Source organism: Bos mutus, chromosome 15 (assembly GCF_027580195.1).
Source record: "Bos mutus isolate GX-2022 chromosome 15, NWIPB_WYAK_1.1, whole genome shotgun sequence".
NCBI lineage: Eukaryota > Metazoa > Chordata > Mammalia > Artiodactyla > Bovidae > Bos > Bos mutus.
Genome location: NC_091631.1, coordinates 71,847,488 through 71,870,973, shown reverse-complemented (window position 1 = coordinate 71,870,973; position 23,486 = coordinate 71,847,488). Strand labels below are relative to the sequence as shown.

The 23,486-nt window shown below is 40.6% G+C and overlaps 1 protein-coding gene across 1 annotated transcript in view; it reads right to left on the bottom strand.

The window, feature by feature from the left end:
* The window catches only part of ARHGAP42 (Rho GTPase activating protein 42), a 348,862-nt gene that overhangs the window by 73,512 nt on the left and 251,864 nt on the right, over positions 1 to 23,486 (bottom strand). The window contains exon 6 of the mRNA XM_005889073.3: positions 12,711 to 12,821. Within this exon, the coding sequence (XP_005889135.1) occupies positions 12,711 to 12,821 (111 nt within the window). The remainder of the gene's footprint in view (positions 1 to 12,710; positions 12,822 to 23,486) is intronic.

Genomic DNA, 23,486 nt, shown 5'->3' with positions numbered 1-23,486 from the left:
CTGTCTGGGGAAGAAGGAGGATTCAGTCAAGCATCAACTGGTGTGTGTGTTATGATTTCCAACAGTTAAATACTGGTTCTGCAATGATCTAATGCTTCTCTTCCTAAACAAGTTAACTTCTTACAAAATCATACACATTTTGGAAAGCATATACTTTCGAATTGGTGTTAAGTTGTTACATTTTAAGGAATTCCCTTTATTTGTTCAACAGTTCCTGATGATGTGTCAAAATACATTGTCTGTAATTTTATAATTATTTTATGCTGTCAATTTAATATCAACAAATAATTATTAGGGAAAGTAAAAATTTAATAGATAACCCTTTACTAAAAGGATGCCACATACATTTATTAAATTATTCAATAATATAAGACATATAGTTTGCACATATTGTGACCCAATTTAAAAGAACTGTATCTTAAAATAGTATTAAAAACCCTTTAAATAACCATGGCATAGATATGTAAATTTAGATTTTCAGAGACAAAATAAGAAAAAGCCTGTGAAGTATATACTTAGGCAACAGCAGCCTTCTAAATATTTGCATAGTAGTTATGAATTTCTTGCAAGTAATATTGTTTCATTTCTTAATGTCTATACTGTCTTATTAGGAACTGGATATCATAAAAGAAAGATACTATTGTAATATTATGCAAAGTATAAAGAATTCAACTTACAAAGGAGATACTTTAAGAACATCTGCAATAAATATTTCTATAAGACACCCAATTCCTTGAGATACATTTCCTACTGGCAACTTCTGGTAAAATTCAGATTTGCTTAGTAGTAAACAAGTATGTTTTAATCTCACAGTGCATGCTGAGAACCCACTAGGGAAAGGACAATTCTTTAGGGTGTAGAGAAAAATTATATACAAAGAGTTATCCACCTTTTACTTTTGTTCCACATCTACTCTGAAAGCAGCATTTGAGAAAGTTTAATCAAGACAGCATGTATGACATAATTGCCTCTAGGTGGTGGCAAAGTTAAATGTTTAGTTCATTTTATCCTTAACAAATTCCATGATGCTGCATCAAGGAAACTTAACAGGACAGCCTGACAGTTTAGGAATTGCATTTCCACTGTGTCACTTTCTTTGTTCAATGTGCCTGGTAGGAAGTGCAGTGGTAGGAAAAAGATTATTGTCTCAGCTTACCTTAAAGTAAACCTGACATTTAAAATGATAATATCAATAACAATAAGCCAGTACGTAGATTAGGTTTTAATATTAAGAAAGGCATTTTACCATCAGGAAAAACTCATATAGCACTTTATCATTCCCAAGGGCTTTAGAATCAATTTACCTCACCACTGCAACAAACTGACCAAATGTAAAAACTGATACTGCATTTATAGATGAAAAATCATTTGTGACATTGTACAGGAGACAGGGATCAAGACCATCCCCATGGAAAAAAGGCAAAAAAGCAAAAGGACTGTCTGAGGAGGCCTTACAAATAGCTGTGAAAAGAAGAGAAGAGAAAAGCAAAGGAGAAAAGGAAAGATATAAGCATCTGAATGCAGAGTTTCAAAGAATAGCAAGGGGAGATAAAAAAAAAAAAGCCTTCCTCAGTGATCAATGAAAAGAAATACAGGAAAACAACAGAATGGGAAAGACTAGAGATCTCTTCAAGAAAATTAGAGATACCAAGGGAACATTTCATGCAAAGATGGGCACAATAAAGGACAGAAATGGTATGGACCTCACAGAAGCAGAAGATATAAAGAAGTGGTGGCAAGAATACACAGAAGAACTGTACAAAAAAGATCTTCACGACCCAGGTAATCAAGATGGTGTGATCACTTACCTAGAGCCAGACATCCTGGAACGCAAAGTCAAGTGGGCCTTAGAAAGCATCACTATGAACAAAGCTAGTGGAGGTGATGGAATTCCAGTTGAGCTATTCCAAATCCTGAAAGATGATGCTGTGAAAGTGCTGCATTCAATATGCCAGCAAATTTGGAAAGCTCAGCAGTGGCCACAGGACTGGAAAAGGTCAGTTTTCATTCCAATCCCAAAGAAAGGCAATGCCAAAGAATGCTCAAACTACTGCACAATTGCACTCATCCCACATGCTAGTAAAGTCATGCTCAAATTCTCCAAGCCAGGCTTCAGCAATACGTGAACCGTGAACTTCCTGATGTTCAAGCTGGTTTTAGAAAATGCAGAGGAACCAGAGATCAAATTGCCAACATCGCTGGATCATGGAAAAAGCAAGAGAGTTCCAGAAAAACATCTAATTCTGCTTTATTGACTATGCCAAAGCCTTTGACTGTGTGGATCACAATAAACTGTGGAAAGTTCTCAAAGAGATGGGAATACCAGACCACCTGATCTGCCTCTTGAGAAACCTGTATGCAGGTCAGGAAGCAACAGTTAGAACTGGACATGGAACAACAGACTGGTTTCAAACAGCAAAAGGAATACGTCAAGGCTGTATATTGTCACCCTGCTTATTTAACTTCTATGCAGAGTACATCATAAGAAACACTGGGCTGGAAGAAGCACAAGCTGGAATCAAGATTGCCGGGAGAAATATCAATAACCTGAGATACGTAGATGACACCACCCTTATGGCAGAAAGTGAAGAGGAACAAAAAGCCTCTTGATGAAAGTGAAAGAGGAGAGTGAAAAAGTTGGCTTAAAGCTCAACATTCCGAAAACGAAGATGATGGCACCTGGTACCATCACTTCATGGGAAATAGATGGGGAAACAGTGGAAACAGTGGCATACTTTATTTTGGGGGGCTCCAAAATCACTGCAGATGATGACTGCAGTCATGAAATTAAAAAACACTTACTCCTTGGAAGGAAAGTTATGACCAACCTAGATAGCATATTGGAAAGCAGAGACATTACTTTGCCAACAAAGGTCCATCTAGTCAAGGCTATGGTTTTTCCAGTGGTCATGTATGGATGTGAGAGTTGGACTGTGAAGAAAGCTGAGCACCGAAGAATTGATGCTTTTGAACTGTGGTGTTGGAGAAGACTCTTGAGAGTCCCTTGGACTGCAAGGAGATCCAACCAGTCCATCCTAAAGGAGATCAGTCCTGGGTATTCATTGGAAGGACTGATGCTAAAGCTGAAACTCCAGTACCTTGGCCACCTCATGCGAAGAGTTGTCTCATTGGAAAAGACTCTGATGCTGCGAGGGATTGGGGGCAGGAGGAAAAGGGGATGACAGAGGATGAGATGGCTGGATAGCATCACCAACTTGATGGACATGAGTTTAACTCAACTCCAGGAGTTGGTGATGGACAGGGAGGCCTGGCGTGCTGCGATTCATGGGGTCACAAAGAGTCAGACACGACTGAGTGACTGAACTGAACTGAACTGAATCATTTAGCAAAACCCATAGCAAGTCAGCAAAGGAATAGCTTATTCACAATTTCTCAGCTGATTAATCTCCAGGTTACAGCTTAGTTGGCAAAGAATCTACCTGCAATGCAGGAGACCCTGGTTCTCTTCCTGGGTTGGGAAGATCTGCTGGAGAAGGGATAGCTTACCCAGTCCAGTGTTCTTGGGCTTCCCTTGTGGCTCAGCTGGTAAAGAATCCATCTGCAATGTGGGAGACCTGGGTTTTATCACAGAGTTGGGAAGATCTCCTGGAGAAGGGAAAGGCTAACCCCTCCAGTACTCTTGCCTGGAGAATCCCATGGGCAGAGGAGCCTGTTGTGCTACAGTCCATGGGGTTGCAAAGAGTCGGACACGACCAAGCAACTTCATTTTCACTTTTCACTTTTCTGCATTGGAGAAGGAAATGGCAACCCACTCCAGTACTCTTGCCTGGAGAATCCCAGGGACGGGGGATCCCGCCTGGTGGGCTGCCGTCCATGGGGTCACACAGAGTCCGGCACGACTGAAGCAACTTAGCAGCAGCAGCTGGCATGGGAGTGAGGAGCAGGCCTCTGAAGCAATCTGGAGTAATTTTAGTAATTTCACATGACCGATGCCCAAACTGGGCAGAACTAGAATAATGAACACAGTGTGATACTGGAACAAGGACAGACATACACATCAATTGAAGAGAACTGAGAGTCTAGAAATAAACTCAGATATCTATGAACAGCTTATTTTCAACAAGGGTGCCAAGATCATACAATGTGTAAAGAATGGTCTTTCCACAAAGAATTCTTAGACCACTGAAGAGCCACATGGAAAAGAATGGAGTTGGACACCTACCTCAGACCACAGACAAAAACTAATTAAAATTGGGTGAACTGAAGAGCATGTGTATTACATCCCAATAAGAGTGTTTTTTAAAAATACAAACACTTCTCATAAACAGAGCATCGTAATGTACTAAAAGAGATCAAAGTCTTATACAGACGTCTACATCTGGCCACTGAAATCTCCAAGAAGACTGGAAAACTAGAGCACAGGTAAGGCATAAATTTTCATCCTGTACATGTGTCTGGCCTAGGAGATAATCCTGCGGTCTTTGCTATTCTTTACTTGGAGGAAAACAGAGAGAAAAATCGTAAGGGATAGTTTCTGAATGACCACAGAGTGCTTTAAGTCTAATGTACAGATTGAATGGGAATGAAAAAGTATCAATATCTAATGCAATGAATGAGAAAACCAAAGAAAAAAGAGTCATGGCTGGAAACTGGTCAGTCAGTGTGGCACAGGGGGACTTGTCAAAGAGGGTAATAATCAGAGAAGCTGTGTTGTTGCAAAGTTGCCAAGTCCTATCTGACTCTTCAACCTCAAGAACAGCAGCACGCCAGGCTTCCCTGTCCTTCACCATCTGCTGGAGTTTCCACAAACTCATGTCCACTGAGTCAATGATGCTATATAACTGTCTCATCCTCTGCCGCTCCCTTCTCTTGCCCTCAATCTTTCCCAGCCACAGTCTTTTCCAATGAGTCAGCTCTTCACATCAGGTGGTCAAAGTATTGGAGCTTCAGCTTCAGTCCTTTCAATGCATATTCAGAGTTGATTTCCTTTAGGAATGACTGGTTTGATCTCTCTGCTGTCCAAGGGACTCTCAGGAGTCTTCTCCAACACCACAATTCAATAGCATCATTTCTTTGGTGCTCAGCCTTCTTTATGGTCCAACTCTCATATCCGTTCATGACTAATGGAAAAATCATAGCTTTGACTCTATGGACCTTAGTCAGCAAAATGATATCTCTGCTCTTTAATACACTGTCTAGGTTTGTTATAGATTTTCTCCCAAGGAACAAGCATTTTTTAATTTTATGACTGCAGTCAACCATCCATAGTGATTTTGAAGTCCAAAAAAATAAATAAAGAAAGTGAAGTCACTCAGTCATGTCCAACTCTTTGCGACCCCATGGACGGTAGCCCACCAAGCTCCTCAGTCCATGGGATTTTCCAGGCATGAATAGTGGAGTGGGTTGCCATTTCCTTCTCCAGGAGACCTTCCCGACCCAGGGATCAAACCTGGGTCTCCTGCATTGTAGGTAGACACTTTACCATCTGAGCTACCAGGGAAGCCATTTTAAAAAAATTTAAAAAAAAATAAAATAAAATCTGTCACCATTTCCACTTTCTCCCCATCTATTTGTCATAAGTGTCATGGGACTGGATGCCATGATCTACATTTTTTGAATGCTGAGTTTTAATCCAGCTTTTTCACTCTCTTCTTTCACCTTCATCAATAATAGGCTATTTAGTTCCTCTTTGCTTTCTGCCATTGGGGTGTTAGCAACTGCATATCAGAAGTTGTTGATACTTTTCCCAGCAGTCTTGATTCTAGCTTGTACTTCATCCAGCCCAGCATTTCTCATGATGTACTCTGAAGAGAAGTTAAATAAGCAGGGTGACAATATACAGCCTTGACATACTCCTTTCCCAATGTGGAACCAGTCTGTGATTCCATTCCAGTCCTAACTGTTGCTTCTTAACCTGCATACAGATTTCTCAGAAGGCAGGTCAGGTGGTCGTATTCCCATCTCTTGAAGAAGTTTCCACAGTTTATTGTGATCCACACAGTCAAAGGTTTTACCATAGTCAATGAAGCAAAAGTGGATGTTTTTCTGGAACTCTCTTGCTTTTTCCATGATCCAGCAGATGTTGGCAATTTGATCTCTGGTTCCTCTGCCTTTTCTAAATCCAGCTTCAACATCTGGAAGTTCTTGGTTTACCTACTGCTGAAGCCTGGCTTGGAGAATTTTGAGCATTTTTTGCTAGCATGTGAGATGAGTGCAATTGTGCAGTAGTTTGAACATTCTTTAGCATTGTCTTTCTTTGGGACTGGAATGAAAACTGACCTTTTCTAGTCCTGTGGCCACTGCTGAGTTTTCCAAATTTGCTGACATATTGAATGCAGCACTTTCACAGCATCGTCTTTTAGGATTTTCAATAGCTCAGCTGGAATTCCATCACCTCCAGTAGATTTGTTTGTAATAATGCTTCCTAAGGCCCACTTTACTTCAGACTCTGTGATGTCTGGCTCTAGGTGAGTGACCATACCATTGTGGTTATCTGGTCATTATGTCCTTTTATGTATAGTTCTTCTGACACTTGTATTCTTGCCACCTCTTCTTAATCTCTTCTGCTTCTGTTAGATCCTTGCCTTTTCTGTCCTTCGTTGTGCTCATCTTTGCACAAAATGTCCCCTTGGTATCTCCAATTTTCTTGAAGAGATCTCTAGTCTTTCCCACTCTAATACTCTGTGACAGTGTGCAGGATTCTCGCTGTGGTGGCTTCTCTTGTTGCAGGGCACCAGCTCTAGACTCGAGGGCTCAGCAGTTCTGGTGCACGGGCTTAGTTGCCCCATGGCCCGTTGGATCTCCCAGAGCAGAGATTGAACACATATTCCCTGCATTGGCAGGTGTATTCTTAACCACTGGACCACCAGGGAAGTCAATGAAAAAAGTATGGAAGAACAAACGAATGAATGAATGAACAGATATGAACACAGATTCAAGTAATTTAAAAAGCCAAAACTTTCTGAAGTCATGGCTATATATTGCCTCAGCAGTGAAGACTCACTGGAGTTCCTAAAGATGAATTTCTAATATTTCAAGGGGATGCAACTCAGATGAAACAGACAGGGCTGAAACTTCTTTGGAAAGAAATAAGGCAATAAAGAATAGTCAGCTTATCTTTTCAACTAAATGGGAATGAAGAAGGTAATGTGGCCATTAATGTGGTAAAATCCAGCAGAAGCTATGTTTAGACCAGGCCTTTACATGATGGATTTCTAAAATTAAGTATAAGAGATCAGTCAGTTAAATAGATAGAATGCATTTTTCTGACTTCTCCAAAATTCTTCATGGTCTAACAGTCACTGCAAACTTCAAACTTTCAGAACTAAATCCAAAGGCCAAGAAGCTTTTATTTAAACATATGCAACCTGAGGAGAGCTTTATTGTTTCATTTTTATAGAAAGACTGCACTTAGATTTTCAGCAGAACAGAAATCTAATTTTTAGTCCTACAATGTCTTTTTAAAAAAAATAATACTGTCTTATTTTCTCACTTTAATCTACTCTAAACTTTCTATACTAAGGTTAACCAATTATATTGAAAATGAACACAAAATCTTTTGCTTTCAGGACCTGAAGGTCTACATACTATCTGACAGACCTTTTTAACTTAGCAAGTAGTTGTTCAGTTTCAAAATTATTCACATCTACTAGAAAAGCTAAAAAGCATTTTATAAGTATATTTCATCATATAATAAGCTAAAGAGCTAAAGCATGTTAACTAAATTACCTTATATTTTTTTCAGAAAATGATTTAAAAATAAATTTAACAGTCTAAGGGATGAGTATTAAAAGGAGCATGCTTCAGTTTATATTTATTTTCATTTTTCCACGTGACATTTAAACATAATACAAAAAGACTGAAGTCTAAAAAAATAAAGTGAATATGTTCTTATAGAATTTATATGCATATTTTAACGCATGTTAAAATTAAAAATGTGGTTTTGAAAAAGCTTTATCTGGCTTTGAAGCACACTGATAAATGACTCATCAATATTGTTTTCTTATCTAGTGATAACAGTCCATGTGCAAGCTCACACTAGCTTATTGATGCTTATGACAAACCAGGTACATTGTGTATTACCTGCATCAGATGTGACAATTCTGGGAACTACACACAAAGTTTATCCCCGACTGACAGATAAAAACCTGAGGATCACAGAATTGGAAAAGCATTCCAAATTCACAGAGCTGTAAGGCTGAAGCCAAATTTCAACTTATAGTCACTCAGCCATTACACTTCGTCTCTACATGAAAAGTGGCCAGTTACCTGTGGCCTCGGGAGACAAAACAGAATTATGAAAGAAGGATGGAAGAAACAAGTGAATGAATGAACAGATATGTGCATGCACTCAATCACCTTTACCAAAGTGAACAAAAATCTCTTATTTTCTTCTTCTAATGTTTAAGGAATTAAAATAGCTTTCAGTCCAGTTTTCTAGGGTCATCCACTTTATTGGTCAGAGCAAGCAATAAGAACTAACTTTTGTAATGAAGCAGTCCTTAAGGCTGTTGGTGGTATGAAATAGTTAACTCTGGACTTGAGTTCTGGCTTCCTGGTTCTCCCTCTCTTTAGGTTTGTGACCTCAGGCAACTAATAGTCTTTCTGTGACTTAAGTTTCTCATCTTGAAGGATAAAAACTACCAATAATAAAGCCATGGTGGGGTTCACATGGGAGAATGCGGAAAACACAGGACACAGAGTAGTTGCTCACAAAACTCTAGTCCCAGCTACGTACGCTTGCAGGATGCAGTCAAAACATCCACCAACTGCAGCTGAATGAACCGTAAGGGAGTTAAGCTATAAAAAGATTATTTTGGTTTTCTGAGCCACAAACTTCATGTTCCATAACAGACTTTCAAGACAGGGTATTCAACTCTCTTATGTAGGCTGTTCATGTTTAGCTACTTCTCAAGGTTTTTCTCCTAATCCCTCAAAATTCTCATAAAATCTGGGCAACTCTGAGAAATAGGAGGATCTTACAATCAAGAATCAGGAATTCATATTTCTCCCTCTCTGATCTTTTCTCACCCATTACAGACCTGAACTCACATATCTTGTTGGCAAATCTGAAAGAACACAGTCAAGCACTGCTAGACAGAAATATAACACAAACCACAAATGCAAATGAATGTGAAAATTTTGATTTTCTAGTAGTCACAAGAAACTTAAACCAAGCAAAATTTAATATTTTATACAGTGTATTCAAAAGATTATAATTTCAACATGTAATCAATATAAAAGGATTTAATGATACTTCTTTAAAAAAGAAAAGCTTTCTTTTTTGTACTAAGCCTTTGCAATCTAGTATGTGTTTCAGGTTTGGAGCACATCTTAATCTACACTAGTCTCATTTCATGGGTTTGACAGTCATACATAAGTAGTTACTACCACACTGAGTAGTGCGAATCTAAAGATCATGAATTAGCTACCATCGCATTCCAGATAAACTATGATAAACAGGGGGAAAAGGCCATTAAAATCATATAGCTATTGGAGAAGTGAATTTAAAAAGCTGGCTTTCTGTATACTTCAAAAGCAGTAATTTATAAAAAATGTATAAATGCCCCTCTTTTCCCATATATTAGATCCAGATTCTCCTAAGAATAATGAAGATGTAGGAACATCTTTTCCTGGTACCACCTGAATATTCTGTAGACATTTTATCATAAGTACAAGTTGACCCTTAAACAATGTGGGAATTAAGGATGCCTATATGCTTATGTGCATGTGTGTGCACACAACACACACACACACACCTTTTGGAACTCTGTGTAAAACTTTACAGACCAGTCATGGCATCTGTTGCTCTGCATCCGCAGACCCAACCAACCTACAGATGGTGTAGTTCTGTGGTATTTATTTTAAAACATCCACATAAAAGTGGGATCCAGACCGTTCAAGGTCGTATTGTTCAAAGGTCAACTATAGGAGGATCTTGACGTTAATCGAAATCATGGAAAATTAGTCTCAAATGATCATCATAAAGTAAGAATATTATTTAATGAGAATCAACAGGACTATTTATATTTTCTACTTGCTATCACAGCATCTGTTTAAGTCACACCCCTAAAGTACTTTGCTTTACTCTAATGCTTTTTTGTCAAACAAATCTCAGCTAAACTAGCATAGATTGCTTCATCTCTTCAATACAAAGCTTTACACAACAGGAATTGGATTTCTGCAGGAAATAACCTTCAAAGATATTAAAGTATCCTCATGTGTTTTTATCTTTATAGCTCCTGGGGGCTTTGTTTTTGAAATCTTAAAGGCTTTTTTCCTCTAATTAATTTGTAAATGTGTAGCCTAAAGAGTAGCAACCCCATGTTCTAGTGCTCCCATTTCTATTCTTCTCATTACGGGGGTGGAAATTAAGTAAAATCCCATGGATGAGACTTTGTGGCTGGAAATGGAATGAGACTAAACTGACAGTACTATTTGGTTTGGCCAGACATTCTAATAAGAAAAATCCAGCAGCCAGGAAAATATTTTGGAAGAAGAACAAATTTCACATCGACCTTGACTGTGGTGTCACCAGAAAGGCATGCATTACAGAAGACTTATCAGACCATCCCAGTATGGGATACCACAGAGGGAAGGAAGAAACATTTCAGTTGAAGGACAGTTTCCACTTCTCTACCTGTATTGTCACATGAATTCACAAATTCTTAGCATTCCTTCTGTGATCTGTGGGCAAACGATTTTACAACCTTTTCCTTATATACCTGATGTCATCTTACAGAATGGTCTGGTTCACTGTTCCCAGACACGATGGGCTATAAAAGAATCTTGGATGGGGAAACGGGCTACACGTGTGCCTCTTCAGAGGAGAGAGTTACTACAGCTGTGGAAGGATCATTCCAGGTGCGAGGAAGACCTGCACAGCAGATGAGCACAGTATCTGCAGGGAATGGGAATACACAAGGAAGGAGAGTGATGGGGAAAGCATCAGAACTAACGGGGGCACTTTAACAAAGAGCTGTCATTCAGAAATCCCAAGGGGCGGCCAGATGGGGAAGTGTGCCAACAAGGAGACAGGCTTCAAAACCCATGATACGACTCAGAGGCAGGACCTACTCCATGAGAAGAGGAGTAGGAATTTTAAGAATTAGTCATCTTCTTTGACGACGGCTTGTCAAGCTGACCATGTGTCCAAGAACCCCAGCTGAGTTTCAGAAAGCCAAGTAAAAGTTTATCAGACCCCAAAGGATCTTCTAAATAAGAGGCTATCAATTCAAACTAGGGGGTTTAAGAACTTAGTGTTTGGAAACAGAACTTGGAGTCAAGGCTGTCATCACAGTGAAAGTCGCTCAGCCGTGTCCGATTCTTTGCGATCCCATGGATCCCATGGATCCTATACAGTCCATGGAAGTCTCCAGGCCAGGATACTGGAGTGGGTAGCCTTTCCCTTTTCCAGGGGATCTTCCCAACCCAGGGATCGAACCCAGGTCTCCCACATTGCAGGTGGATTCTTTACCAACTGAGCTATATAAAGTTAAATTCTTGAGCCTGTGGTGTGGTCTTCAGTCCCTTAAAGCCTTGGAGGTGAAGGGTTGGTCTTGGAAACTTGTGAAGCAGCCAGCAGAAAGGCAGGTGGCTCTAGTTGAAGGGACAGGAGTGAAGCAGGGGTACAGACCAGGCAGGGGCTAAGACTCTTCCTGGACTCTGCTCTGTCCCAGTTTCCCATCACCTTTAGGTAATCATTGATGGGTTTTCATCAGGAAATAAAATTTCCAAATATATTTAGAAATGTATCTCCCCTTCTCCTTATCATCCACTAAATTAGGAATAGGGTATTTTATTGCTCATAATAAGTAGTTTTTTTTTTTAAATAAACTGACATAGGAAGAAAAGATGGATTAAATGATATATTTGATTTCTTATATATTTTATGATCAATACCCTATCATCTTGACTATAGAACTTACCCTTATTCAGTCACAGATGATACCTCATGAAAATGCCTATTCAGGCAATATTGTAATATATTAAGGTATTACTTGGGAAAAAATGCCAAGAAAACGAAGTAAGTTTATAAAGACCAGCCACCTGTTCTTTTCTGCAATGCAGTTTACATTAGGGAATCCATTACTTTTTACACTGACTTAGGAAAATAAATGACTTCACTGGAAAGTCAGGCAGGTCCCCGCCTTGTAAGGAAGCAGAGTGGAACAAAGGAAGAAATACAGCCTTACCTTCTCTCCCTTCAACTAAAGGTTTGATAAATGGGTCACTGTAGCGGTGAGCTGTTTTCCTTTAGGTATATGTAATATACATGCTTTAATGTTAAATTTTAGGCTTTTTAAATCAACAGGCTATTTCAGAGCAGTGCTAGATTTACAGAAAAGCTGAACAGAAATTAGAGCTCACCACCCACCCTGGCCCTTACCCACACGGGTTCCCATTATTAACACCTTGGATCAGTGTAGCACATCGGTTACAAAATGATAACCCAGTAGTGACATATTATTATGAAAGTTCATAGTTTACATTACAGTTCACTCCTGGTATTGTACCTGCTACACACGTTTTGACAAATGTATAATGAATAACATGTATCTACCATTACAGTGTCCCATAGATTAGGGCATTTCATTGCCCTAAAGTGCTCCATGCTCCACCTACATACTCTCCCATGCTTCTCTCTCTCCTTTTATTTTTAAAAACCATAATTGTCAACAGAAAAAAACTGCAAATTTTTCTTAGAAGATGTATTATAGCTACTATTTTATACAGAAAATAGATCTTACCGGTTCGACAAACTCAAACTTCTTTTTTTCCTGAACCTCTTGAATTTTAAAGACGTATTCTAGTGATGACTCATAGAAGTTCTGATGTTCTCGGTCAACCTGTGTATCTGCCTAAAAAGCACACAAAGGCAAATCATGACATAGAGAGTGATTATTGAAGGTTCTGTGTTAGAGAGGGAATCAAATATTATTCTACTCTGAAACCTTTTTTAAAAATTAAGTCCTACAAAAAGTTTGAATATGGCAATTGTATCTTGGGAATACAAAGACTAGGAAAACACAGTCTTTGTCCAAGAGAGCTTATAGTGTATGGAATGGGAAGAAAATGCACGCACGCACACACACACACACACACACAGAGCAAACATACAACATTCATTAAATTAAAAATGATTATAAAAGGGTACGCAAATCATATGAAAATCTAAGCAATCACAAAAGAGAGTCTAAATTCTGGAAAAAGAATGGTGGTGCTCTGAGTTGGATCTTAAGATGAATAACTGGTCATGAGTAGTCAAAGATAACAAAGGGGTCACTCCCATGAAAACGTAAAGGGCATGAAAAAGTCTGACAGGGTCTGCCTTCAGAGTAAGTGGAGGGAAGGAGGCAGAGGCAAGGCTGGAATAACACTACAAAAGATCCTTAAAACCTGCATTGCAGGCAGATTCTTTGCCACCTGAGCAATGAGGGAAGCCCCGAAAACTGCATAATGTCTTGATTTAATTGAGGAAGAATCATCTCAGAATATTCAACAGTAGGCTTTCCTGGTGGTTCGGACAGTAAAGAATCTGCCTGCAATGTGGGAGACCTGGGTTCGACTCCTGGGTTGGGAAGATTCCCTGGAGGAGGACATGGCAACCCACTCCAGTATTCTTGCCTGGAGAATCCCCACAGACAGAGGAGCCTGGCGGGCTGCAGTCCACGGGGTTGCAAAGTCGGACACGACTGAGTGACTAAGCACACACATTATAGAGATAATACTGGTAGCAGAGTTCCCAAAGCAGAGGGTCTAAGCAATGACTCATGCTGCAACAACGCTGTGCACATTCTCTTCCCTCTTCTATGCTCATCATCATCCTCGCATGCTGTCTTTAGAACTGACTGGTTCAGTAAAAACGCATGATTTTACCTTATTTTCATTGCCCAAACTACACTACTACTCACTGCCAGCTGAGATTAGTAAAGACAGATGAGTAGAATGGCCTCTCCAGAATACTAAGTATCTGCCAGCGACAATTTCGGAATAGGACACTGCTTTGGAGCCATTTTACACTGATAATTTGACAAACAAAAGCTTAAAGAAAGATAAAATTAGGTTTTCTGGCTTTGACAGCATAGCATCTTAAAACTTCATTTGAAAGAAGGACTTTAAAAAATACTTACATAATTAAAAATAACCCAGTAAGTAGTTCATTAGTGATGGATAAACTTGAGAATTCCAAGTTTACAGACTAATATATCAGAAAGTGAAAGTGTCAGTCATGCAGTTGTGTCCAACTCTTTGCAGACCCCATGGACTGTAGCCCACCAGGCTCCTCTGTCCATGGGATTTTCCAGGCAAGAGTACTGGCGTGGGCTGCCATTGCCTTCTCCAGGGGATCTTCCTGACCCAGGGATCAAACCCGGGTCTTCCGCATTGCAGGCAGATTCTTTACCGTTTGAGCCACAGAAGGAAGCCACAATATATCAAAAGAATAATATAAACCAAGCGGGAAATTTGGACCAGTAGCTTTTCAGTACCCTAAGTTAGTATTTCACACAAATTACATACATTTTCTTCCTACCACTTAGAGGAACAGACTATAGAATAAATGGTAAGGGGATGGATACAGGTGGTGGTATGGTAATAAAGTTTAACAATTGGCTCCCTTGGGAGTGGGGGGCGGGGAGATCCCAATTTACACTATTTGCTGGTCTTTGTGGTATAAATATTCCCAAAATAACCAGTTCCAAAGCACAAATACAACATCACTGATCCAGCAATGAGAAAGAGACGAGAAAACTGGTCCTCCAAGAGAAAGCTCCAGTGTACACCACAGGGTGTAAAAGATGCAAAAATATTTTCAGTCTCAGAGATAATAGTCTATCCAACAAATTATTTCTGAAGCTTCTGTTTACTTTAAAAGATGATCTTTGTGTCAACTCACACACGGGAACAAATCTGAATGCTTGAAACACTGTTAGAGCCTAAAATTATTATTTCGGGTTAACAGAGCTGTGCATAAAAGAGTTCGCAGAGCAGGCATGCTAGCCATTGAAAGGCCTGCTTCGATTAAAGAGCTAATACTGGTAGCAGAATTTCCAGGGGCAGAGGTTCTAAGCAATGACTAATGTTCCAACACTACGGGAATGTGGATTTTAGGAGGGTTCCCACCTGAAAGGAAGGAGCAAATGAGCAAGAGGGAGTTGTCAGCTCTCCCCTCCACATTCTCTAGCTCTCACCCTACATTTTGTAAATCACGACTGTGTAAGAGCTGAGAGCTCTTACAGCGCAGGCACATGCCCGTCACAGTGAACTCGCCTGGCCACGGGCTATTTGTGTTCCAGAAGCATCCGTGAGCTCCACCTGAAAAAGCCCCTGGGGCCACGTTATGGTCGGGAGGCTGAGTCTTGGCTGCCGCCTGGGTCAACACCGAAGAGAGAAGACGGCGTGTCTTGCTGCTCTGGCTGCTGCGCCAGTCGGGAGAGAAGAAATGTGTTCGCGGCTCCGACAGCTCCTTGAGTCTTCTTCCCATTTCCCTGCTTGTGCCTTGCCTATCTTGGGTTCCACGAACACTGTGCAACAGTGTGAACAGCGAGACACCACCCGCCTAACGGATGAAAGTAGTTCACTAATGCTAAAACTGTGCAAGCGATATGGGCTGTTTTGAACCCCTGCTTTGTATCTGGGAGTCTGGAATTTGCCTACATGACAAGCAGAAGGTGTCTACATGACCAGCCTCCAGTTAAAACCATTGGCTCTCAGTCTACGAGATTCTAGTAGATACCATTTCACATGTGTTGTCGTGACTCGTTGCTGAGGGAATTAAGTCCTGTGTGTCTCCTCTGGGAGACGATTCTTAGACGCTTGTGCCTGGTTTCCCTTAGACATCGACAGCTAAATTTAATACACAAACCTGCTTTGAAAGGTCATCTAGAATGCACAGTTCTAACAGAATACAATAGCGTAATTTTTTTTTTCAGTACTAGATTTAGAAAGACATTTTTTACCTCAGATGAATTCCTTTAGTCCTTGAGCTCATAGCATGTATCAGTTGCTATATACTCATTAACAACTGTGGTCAAGTATTTTGTACTGGAGAAGTAATATGACTATGTAATTCATAGTCCAAACGTTTAAAAATGAAAGGGAATAGTAATTACTCCAGAACAACAGATTGCTTAAGTAGCTGTTGTTTACGTAGCAAAGTCATCCCAGTAAGAAACCAAATTAGGTACATAAGAAAACCACACAGTTCAGCAGATAGCAGATACCCAAATTCTTCCCCACACACCCTAAGCTGTCTCAATTCAAAATAGAGGAAAAAGGAATAGTGAAAAAAAACTATCATTCAGGTGACAGCTGCTGATTTATTCCCAGAGGGAAAAGGATTTAAGTTGGATGCTGAGGAATGGAGAGGTTCAGAGAAGGTAAAGATAAGAATTTTAGTGAGGGACTAAAGTCAGGAGAGGTTATGTTCGCGTAGATGGAGCAAAGGGGTTTGTATGAAACTGTCAGAAGTGAGAGCTGAGGCAGCACAGAGAGAATGAGTACACACTCATCTTATAAACCAGACAAGAACTGGAGGAAGGTGTGGTCAGGATCAGAGCTGGACTTCAAGAAGCTTAGAAGATTAGTGTGAGCACAGTGTAGAATGCATCGATTCAATGGTGAAGCTGGGTGCACCTGAATATAAGGAGACCTCTTACTTGATACGGGTGAAGGTGTTTGGTATATGCTAGTAAGACAAGCTTGTGCGCCTGCTAAAGCGCAGGCGGCTGCGACGGGCGCACTAAAGCGCAGGCGGCTGCGACGCGCAGCCGAGAGGAGCTACCCCACGTCCGAGGTCAGGGGCAGAAGCTGGGAGGACCGATGCCCGAAGGGCGGTGGCCAAGAGGAGCCACCCCACGTCCGAAGTCGGGGGGGTGGCTGAGAGGAGATACCCAGCGTCAGAGGTCAGGGGTGGCGACGAGAGGAGTTACCCCACGTCCGAGGTCGAGGGCGGCAGCTGGGAGGAGATACCACACGCCCCTAAGCCGGAGGCCAGGGGCGGTGGGCGGGAGGAGCTACCCCAAGCCCCCACGCCAGAGGCTAGCGGCGGCCGCCCGGAGGAGCAACCCCATGCCCGAGGCCAGGGGCAGTGGCCGGGAGGACCAACCTCAGGCCGTGGCTGCGCGGGCATAGGAGGGCATAGAGGAGCTATCCCATGTTGAAGGTCAGGAAGGGTGGCGGTGAGGAGATACTCCTCATCCAAGGTAAGGAGCATTGGCTGTGCATTGCTGGAGCAGCTGTGAAGAGATACCCCACGCCCAAGGTAAGAGAAACCCAAGTAAGACGGTAGGTGTTGCAAGAGGGCATCAGAGGGCAGACACACTGAAACCATACTCACAGAAAACTAGTCAATCTAATCACACTAGGACCACAGCCTTGTCTAACTCAGTGAAATTAAGCCATGCCCGTGGGGCAACCCAAGATGGGCAGGTCATGGTGGAGAGATCTGACAGAATGTGGTCCACTGGAGAAGGGAATGGCAAACCACTTCAGTATTCTTGCCTTGAGAACCCCATGAACAGTAGGAAAAGGCAAAATGATAGGATACTGAAAGAGAAACTCCCCAGGTCAGTAGGTGCCCAATATGCTGCTGGAGGTCAGTGGAGAAATAACTCCAGAAAGAATGAAGGGATGGAGCCAAAGCAAAAAGAATACCCAGCTGTGGATGTGACTGGTGATAGAAGCAAGGTCCAATGCTGTAAAGAGCAATATTGCATAGGAACCTGGAATGTCAGGTCCATGAATCAAGGCAAATTGGAAGTGGTCAAACAAGACATGGCAAGAGTGAATGTCGACATTCTAGGAATCAGCGAACTGAAATGGACTGGATGGGTGAATTTAACTCAGATGACCATTATATCTACTCCTCATTATATCTACTACTGCGGGCAGGAATACCTCAGAAGAAAGTGGCCATCATGGTCAACAAAAGAGTCCGAAATGCAATACTTGGATGCAATCTCAAAAACGACAGAATGATCTCTGTTTGTTTCCAAGGCAAACCATTCAATATCACAGTAATCCAAGTCTATGCCCCAACCAGTAACACTGAAGAAGCTGAAGTTGAATGGTTCTATGAAGACCTCCAAGACCTTTTAGAACTAACACCCAAAAAAGATGTCCTTTTCATTACAGGGGACTGGAATGCAAAAGTAGGAAGTCAAGAAACACCTGAAGTAACAGGCAAATTTGGCCTTGGAGTATGGAATGAAGCAGGGCAAAGACTAATAGAGTTTTGCCAAGAAAATGCACTGGTCATAACAAACACCCTCTTCCAACAACACAAGAGAAGATTCTATACATGGACATCACCAGATGGTCAACACCAAAATCAGACTGATTATATTCCTTGCAGCCAAAGATGGAGAAGCTCTATACAGTCAGCAAAAACAAGACCAGGAGCTGACTGAGGCTCAGACTATGAACTCCTTATTGCCAAATTCAGACTGAAATTGAAGAAAGTAGGGAAAACCACTAGACCATTCAGGTATGACCTAAATCAAATCCCTTATGATTATACAGTGGAAATGAGAAATAGATTTAAGGGCCTAGATCTGATAGATAAGAGTGCCTGATGAGCTATGGAATGAGGTTCGTGACATTGTAGAGGAGACAGGGATCAAGACCATCCCCATGGAAAAGAAATGCAAAAAAGCAAAATGGCTGTCTGGGGAAGCCTTACAAATAGCTGTGAAAAGAAGAGAAGCGAAAAGCAAAGGAGAAAAGGAAAGATATAAACATCTGAATGCAGAGTTCCAAAGAATAGCAAGAAGAGATAAGAAAGCCTTCTTCAGCGATCAATTCAAAGAATTAGAGGAAAACAACAGAATGGGAAAGACTAGGGATCTCTTCAAGAAAATCAGAGATACCAAAGGAACATTTCATGAAAAGATGGGCTCGATAAAGGACAGAAATGGTATGGGCCTAACAGACGCAGAAGATATTAAGAAAAGATGGCAAGAATACACAGAAGAACTGTACAAAAAAGATCTTCACAACCCAGATAATCACGATGGTGTGATCACTGACCTAGAGCCAGACATCCTGGAATGTGAAGTCAAGTGGGCCTTAGAAAGCATCACTATGAACAAAGCTAGTGGAGGTGATAGAATTCCAGTTGAGCTATTCCAAATCCTGAAAGATGATGCTGTGAAAGTGCTGCACTCAATATGCCAGCAAATTTGGAAAACTCAGCAATGGCCACAGGACTGGAAAAGGTCAGTTTTCATTCCAATCCCAAAGAAAGGCAATGCCAAAGAATGCTCAAACTACCGCACAATTGCACTCATCTCACACGCTAGCAAAGTAATGCTTAAAATTCTCCAAGCCAGGCTTCAGCAATACGTGAACCGTGAACTTCCTGATGTTCAAGCTGGTTTTAGAAAAGGCAGAGGAACCAGAGATCAAATTGCCAACATCCGCTTGATCGTGGAAAAAGCAAGAGAGTTCCAGAAAAACATCTATTTCTGCTTCATTGACTATGCCAAAGCCTTTGACTGTGTGGATCACAATAAACTGGGGAAAATTCTGAAAGAGATGGGAATACCAGACCACCTGATCTGCCTCTTGAGAAATCTGTGTGCAGGTCAGGAAGCTACAGTTAGAACTGGACATGGAACAACAGACTGGTTCCAAATAGGAAAAGGAGTACGTCAAGGCTGTATATTGTCACCCTGTTTATTTAACTTATATGCAGAGTACATCATGAGAAACTCTGGACTGGAAGAAACACAAGCTGGAATCAAAATTGCCAGGAGAAATATCAATAACCTCAGATATGCAGATGACACCACCTTTATGGCAGAAAGTGAAGAGGAACTAAAAAGCCTCTTGATGAAAGTAAAAGTGGAGAGTGAAAAAGTTGGCTTAAAGTTCAACATTCCGAAAACGAAGATCATGGCATCTGGTCCCATCAGTTCATGGTAAATAGATGGGGAAACAGTGGAAACAGTGTCAGACTTTATTTTTCTGGGCTCCAAAATCACTACAGATGATGACTGCAGCCATGAAATTAAAAGACGCTTACTCCTGGGAAGGAAAGTTATGATCAACCTAGACAGCATATTCAAAAGCAGGGACATTACTTTGCCAACAAAAGTTTGTCTAGTGAAGGCTGTGGTTCTTCCTGTGGTCATGTACGGATGTGAGAGTTGGACTGTGAAGAAGGCTGAGCACCGACGAATTGATGCTTTTGAACTGTGGTGTTGGAGAAGACTCTTGAGAGTCCCTTGGACTGCAAGGAGATCCAACCAGTCCATTCTGAAGGAGATCAGCCCTGGGATTTCTTTGGAAGGAATGATGCTAAAGCTGAAACTCCAGTACTTTGGCCACCTCATGCGAAGAGCTGACTCATTGGAAAAGAGTCTGATGCTGGGAGGGATTGGGGGCAAGAGGAGAAGGGGACGACAGAGGATGAGATGGCTGGATGGCATCACTGAGTCAATGGATGTGAGTCTGAGTGAACTCCAGGAGGTGGTGATGGACAGGGAGGCCTGGCGTGCTGCGATTCATGGGGTCGCAAAGAGTCGGACACAACTGAGTGACTGATCTGAGTAAGACAAGCTTGAGGATGCAGGTGTGAGAAGCAAAGGGGGAAAAAGTCGAAGATAGTTTTGACACAAGAAATAATATCAAGCATTAACAGAATTAAAGAAGTGAGAAGCAGGTCAAATTGGAGAAAACTTTCACATGTGTCACTATGGTGTCATAGTAACCCATCAGTGGACAGTGCACAGGTGGTCAGGATGGGAAATATGGTGGGAAACACTCATGTAGTGGGAAACACTCCCTGAGATGTTACAGAGAATATGAAAGGCGTAGAGCCACTGGGGACACAGAGAAGGACAAAAATAGTGGTAAGTAGAACCTGAGGGATTCCCTTCACTCAGGAGGTGGGAGAGGAGAACCTGCTGAAAGCATCTTTACTTACAGATATTAACAGAAACCCAAACTCTTGGCTCCTAAAAGGAACCCCTATACTATTCTCCTAACTATAAAATTAATACATATTCATTACTATATGTTTATTCATTGTTCATTATTAAACAGGGAAATGTAAAGATAATAAATTAACTGCGGCCTCACTATAAATGTTTACAACACACACACAAAAAATTACTTTAAAAGACATGAATAATAGTATATATTCTGGTTTAAATCCTGTTTTTCCACACTTAGGCTAACAAATATTTCCAAATATCTTTAAATGCTTTTCCAAATAAAACTTTCACAGTCATATCAATTCTGTTTCTGGCCAAGCTCTATTTGTGTATTTATCCCAATCATTCTTTTGTGCTATTTTGTATGTTTCTAAAATTTTTATTGTGAATAACTCTTGGGTCATCATATTTACACAATTTATTTTTATACTCATTTCTGATCATTTCTTCTGGTCAAATTCCTATCAACAGAAATCATTTCAGCTCTCTTGGACATGTAAGGTTGATTGAAATATGGTCAAATATACCTCAAAAGTTTTTGAATGATTTCATATTTCCACCAGAAAAGCCAAAGTCTGCTTAGTTACCCATACCTTCACTAACAATTGATATTATCTTTTAATAAATTAATGTGCTGCTACTATTATTAAATTATACTTTAAAAATATATGATATAGAAACTTACAATATTTATTATGGTTTATATTTCTTCTTTGTTGAAATGCCCTTTCATATTCATATCCATTTTTTCCACTAAAACCTTTATCTTTTCCACACTGATTTCCAAAAGCATCTTATACATAGGAGATGGTTATCCTGTGTCATGTTATATAAGTCCCTTAATACTTCATCTTTTAATTTAAGGTCTTTTGAAAGAGACAGATTACTTTCATGCATTTTGGTCTTTTTACATTTCCTTCACATTTCCTTCCTCGTAGTTTATGCTTAGAAAGAAATTATCTATTCACATTTCAAATGTTACTTCTTTTGTCTACTGTAAAGTCCATAATTTTGACAAGTCTGTTTCCAATTCTGTGTACTCCAATGGTCCATCTAACAGATGGCCTTAGAGCTTTACCAACAGAAGCTGACCCCTAATTCAGTCCTGGTAATGGGTAGTCAGTCACATTCCATGAGCAAAACGAACAGAATCAGCTGTGTCAGTGAGAAGACACAGAAGGGTCTTTCTGAGAACAACTTCATAGGCTTGGTGCCGACAGAAGGACCAGAGCTGCTCTGGAAGTGAACAAATGAATTTAATGCTATGTTACAGAATTAAACATGTGCGTAGCAGCTTCTCCCTGTAACAGGTTTGACTCCTGGAAGGACCGAGGAAAAAGTAAAAAACAAACTACATTTTTCCTTTTCTACACTATATGCTCCGAGGAGTTGCTTTACACCATGTTTGTGTTGTATTTGTATTTGTGTCGTATTCTATCATGGGCTGTGCCTCCTGGAAAAAAGTGTGTGTGTGTGTGTGTGTGTGTGTGTGTGTGTGTGTGTGTGTGGTGGGGCAAATGGAAGATGCTACTAACCATGTTATAGGTTTTTTCTAGCATCCAACTAAATATAAAACCAGAATGAATATTCTATTCCATCATATCCCAAGGGATTAGGAGCCACTAACAAGTATTAAATATTGAGCTACACTGTCAGGGAAAATAAAGCATAACCTCTAGAGGACTTTACAATTATGATAGAGTTACGAAGTCAAACCAAGCAATCCCTAAGGGAAATCAGTCCTGAATATTCACTGGAAGGACTGATGCTGAGGCTGACGCTCCAACACTTTGGCCACCTGATGAGAAGAGCTGACTCACTAGAAAAGTTTCTGATGCTGGGGAAGATTGAGAAGAAAAGGAGAAGAGAGTGGCAGAGGATGAGATGGTGAGACAGCACCACTGACTCAACGGACCTGAGTGAGAGGGAAATCTGGGAGATGGTGAAGGACAGGGGAGCCTGGTGTGCTGCAGTCCACAGGGCTGCAAAGAGTCAGCCAGCTAAGGGCAGCCTCTCATGTTCACCAAGAATCTGATAAGTCTTCAGAGACTCTATGCATTGCCCTTAATTTTGAGGCAGTCGATTTTTAGAATGTGACTTGGCCTTGGTCTTTGGTACATGATGGTGACAACTGGGGGAGCCTTTCTACAGATGACTTCATCTACATATTGCATTCTCTCTCAGGTTTATTCTAAAGAAATGTTTAAAAGTTTAAATAGACACACATTTAAGGAGTTTAGAAATATGTGAACACAATATTAAGGAACGTAGTATACTATATAAGATTAAAAATGTCCATGAAAATTAAAAATATAATTTCTCTTAATAACAGATTTTTCTCCACTTCACATTAACCCCAAAATCTTTCCATAGGCACCCAACGGTCTATTAAATTATCCTATTTTAATAGCAGGTATTAATAACAAGTTATTTATTATAGTGAAATACAGATCTTTCCAATGTTCAACATTTTAAGTGAGGAAATTCAATTCCCTCTAGGGGAACATAAAAATACAGTAAAAAAGAATCAAGTAACTCTTCCATGACTTTTTGACTGCAGTTCCACTGCACTTGAACTCGTCAAGC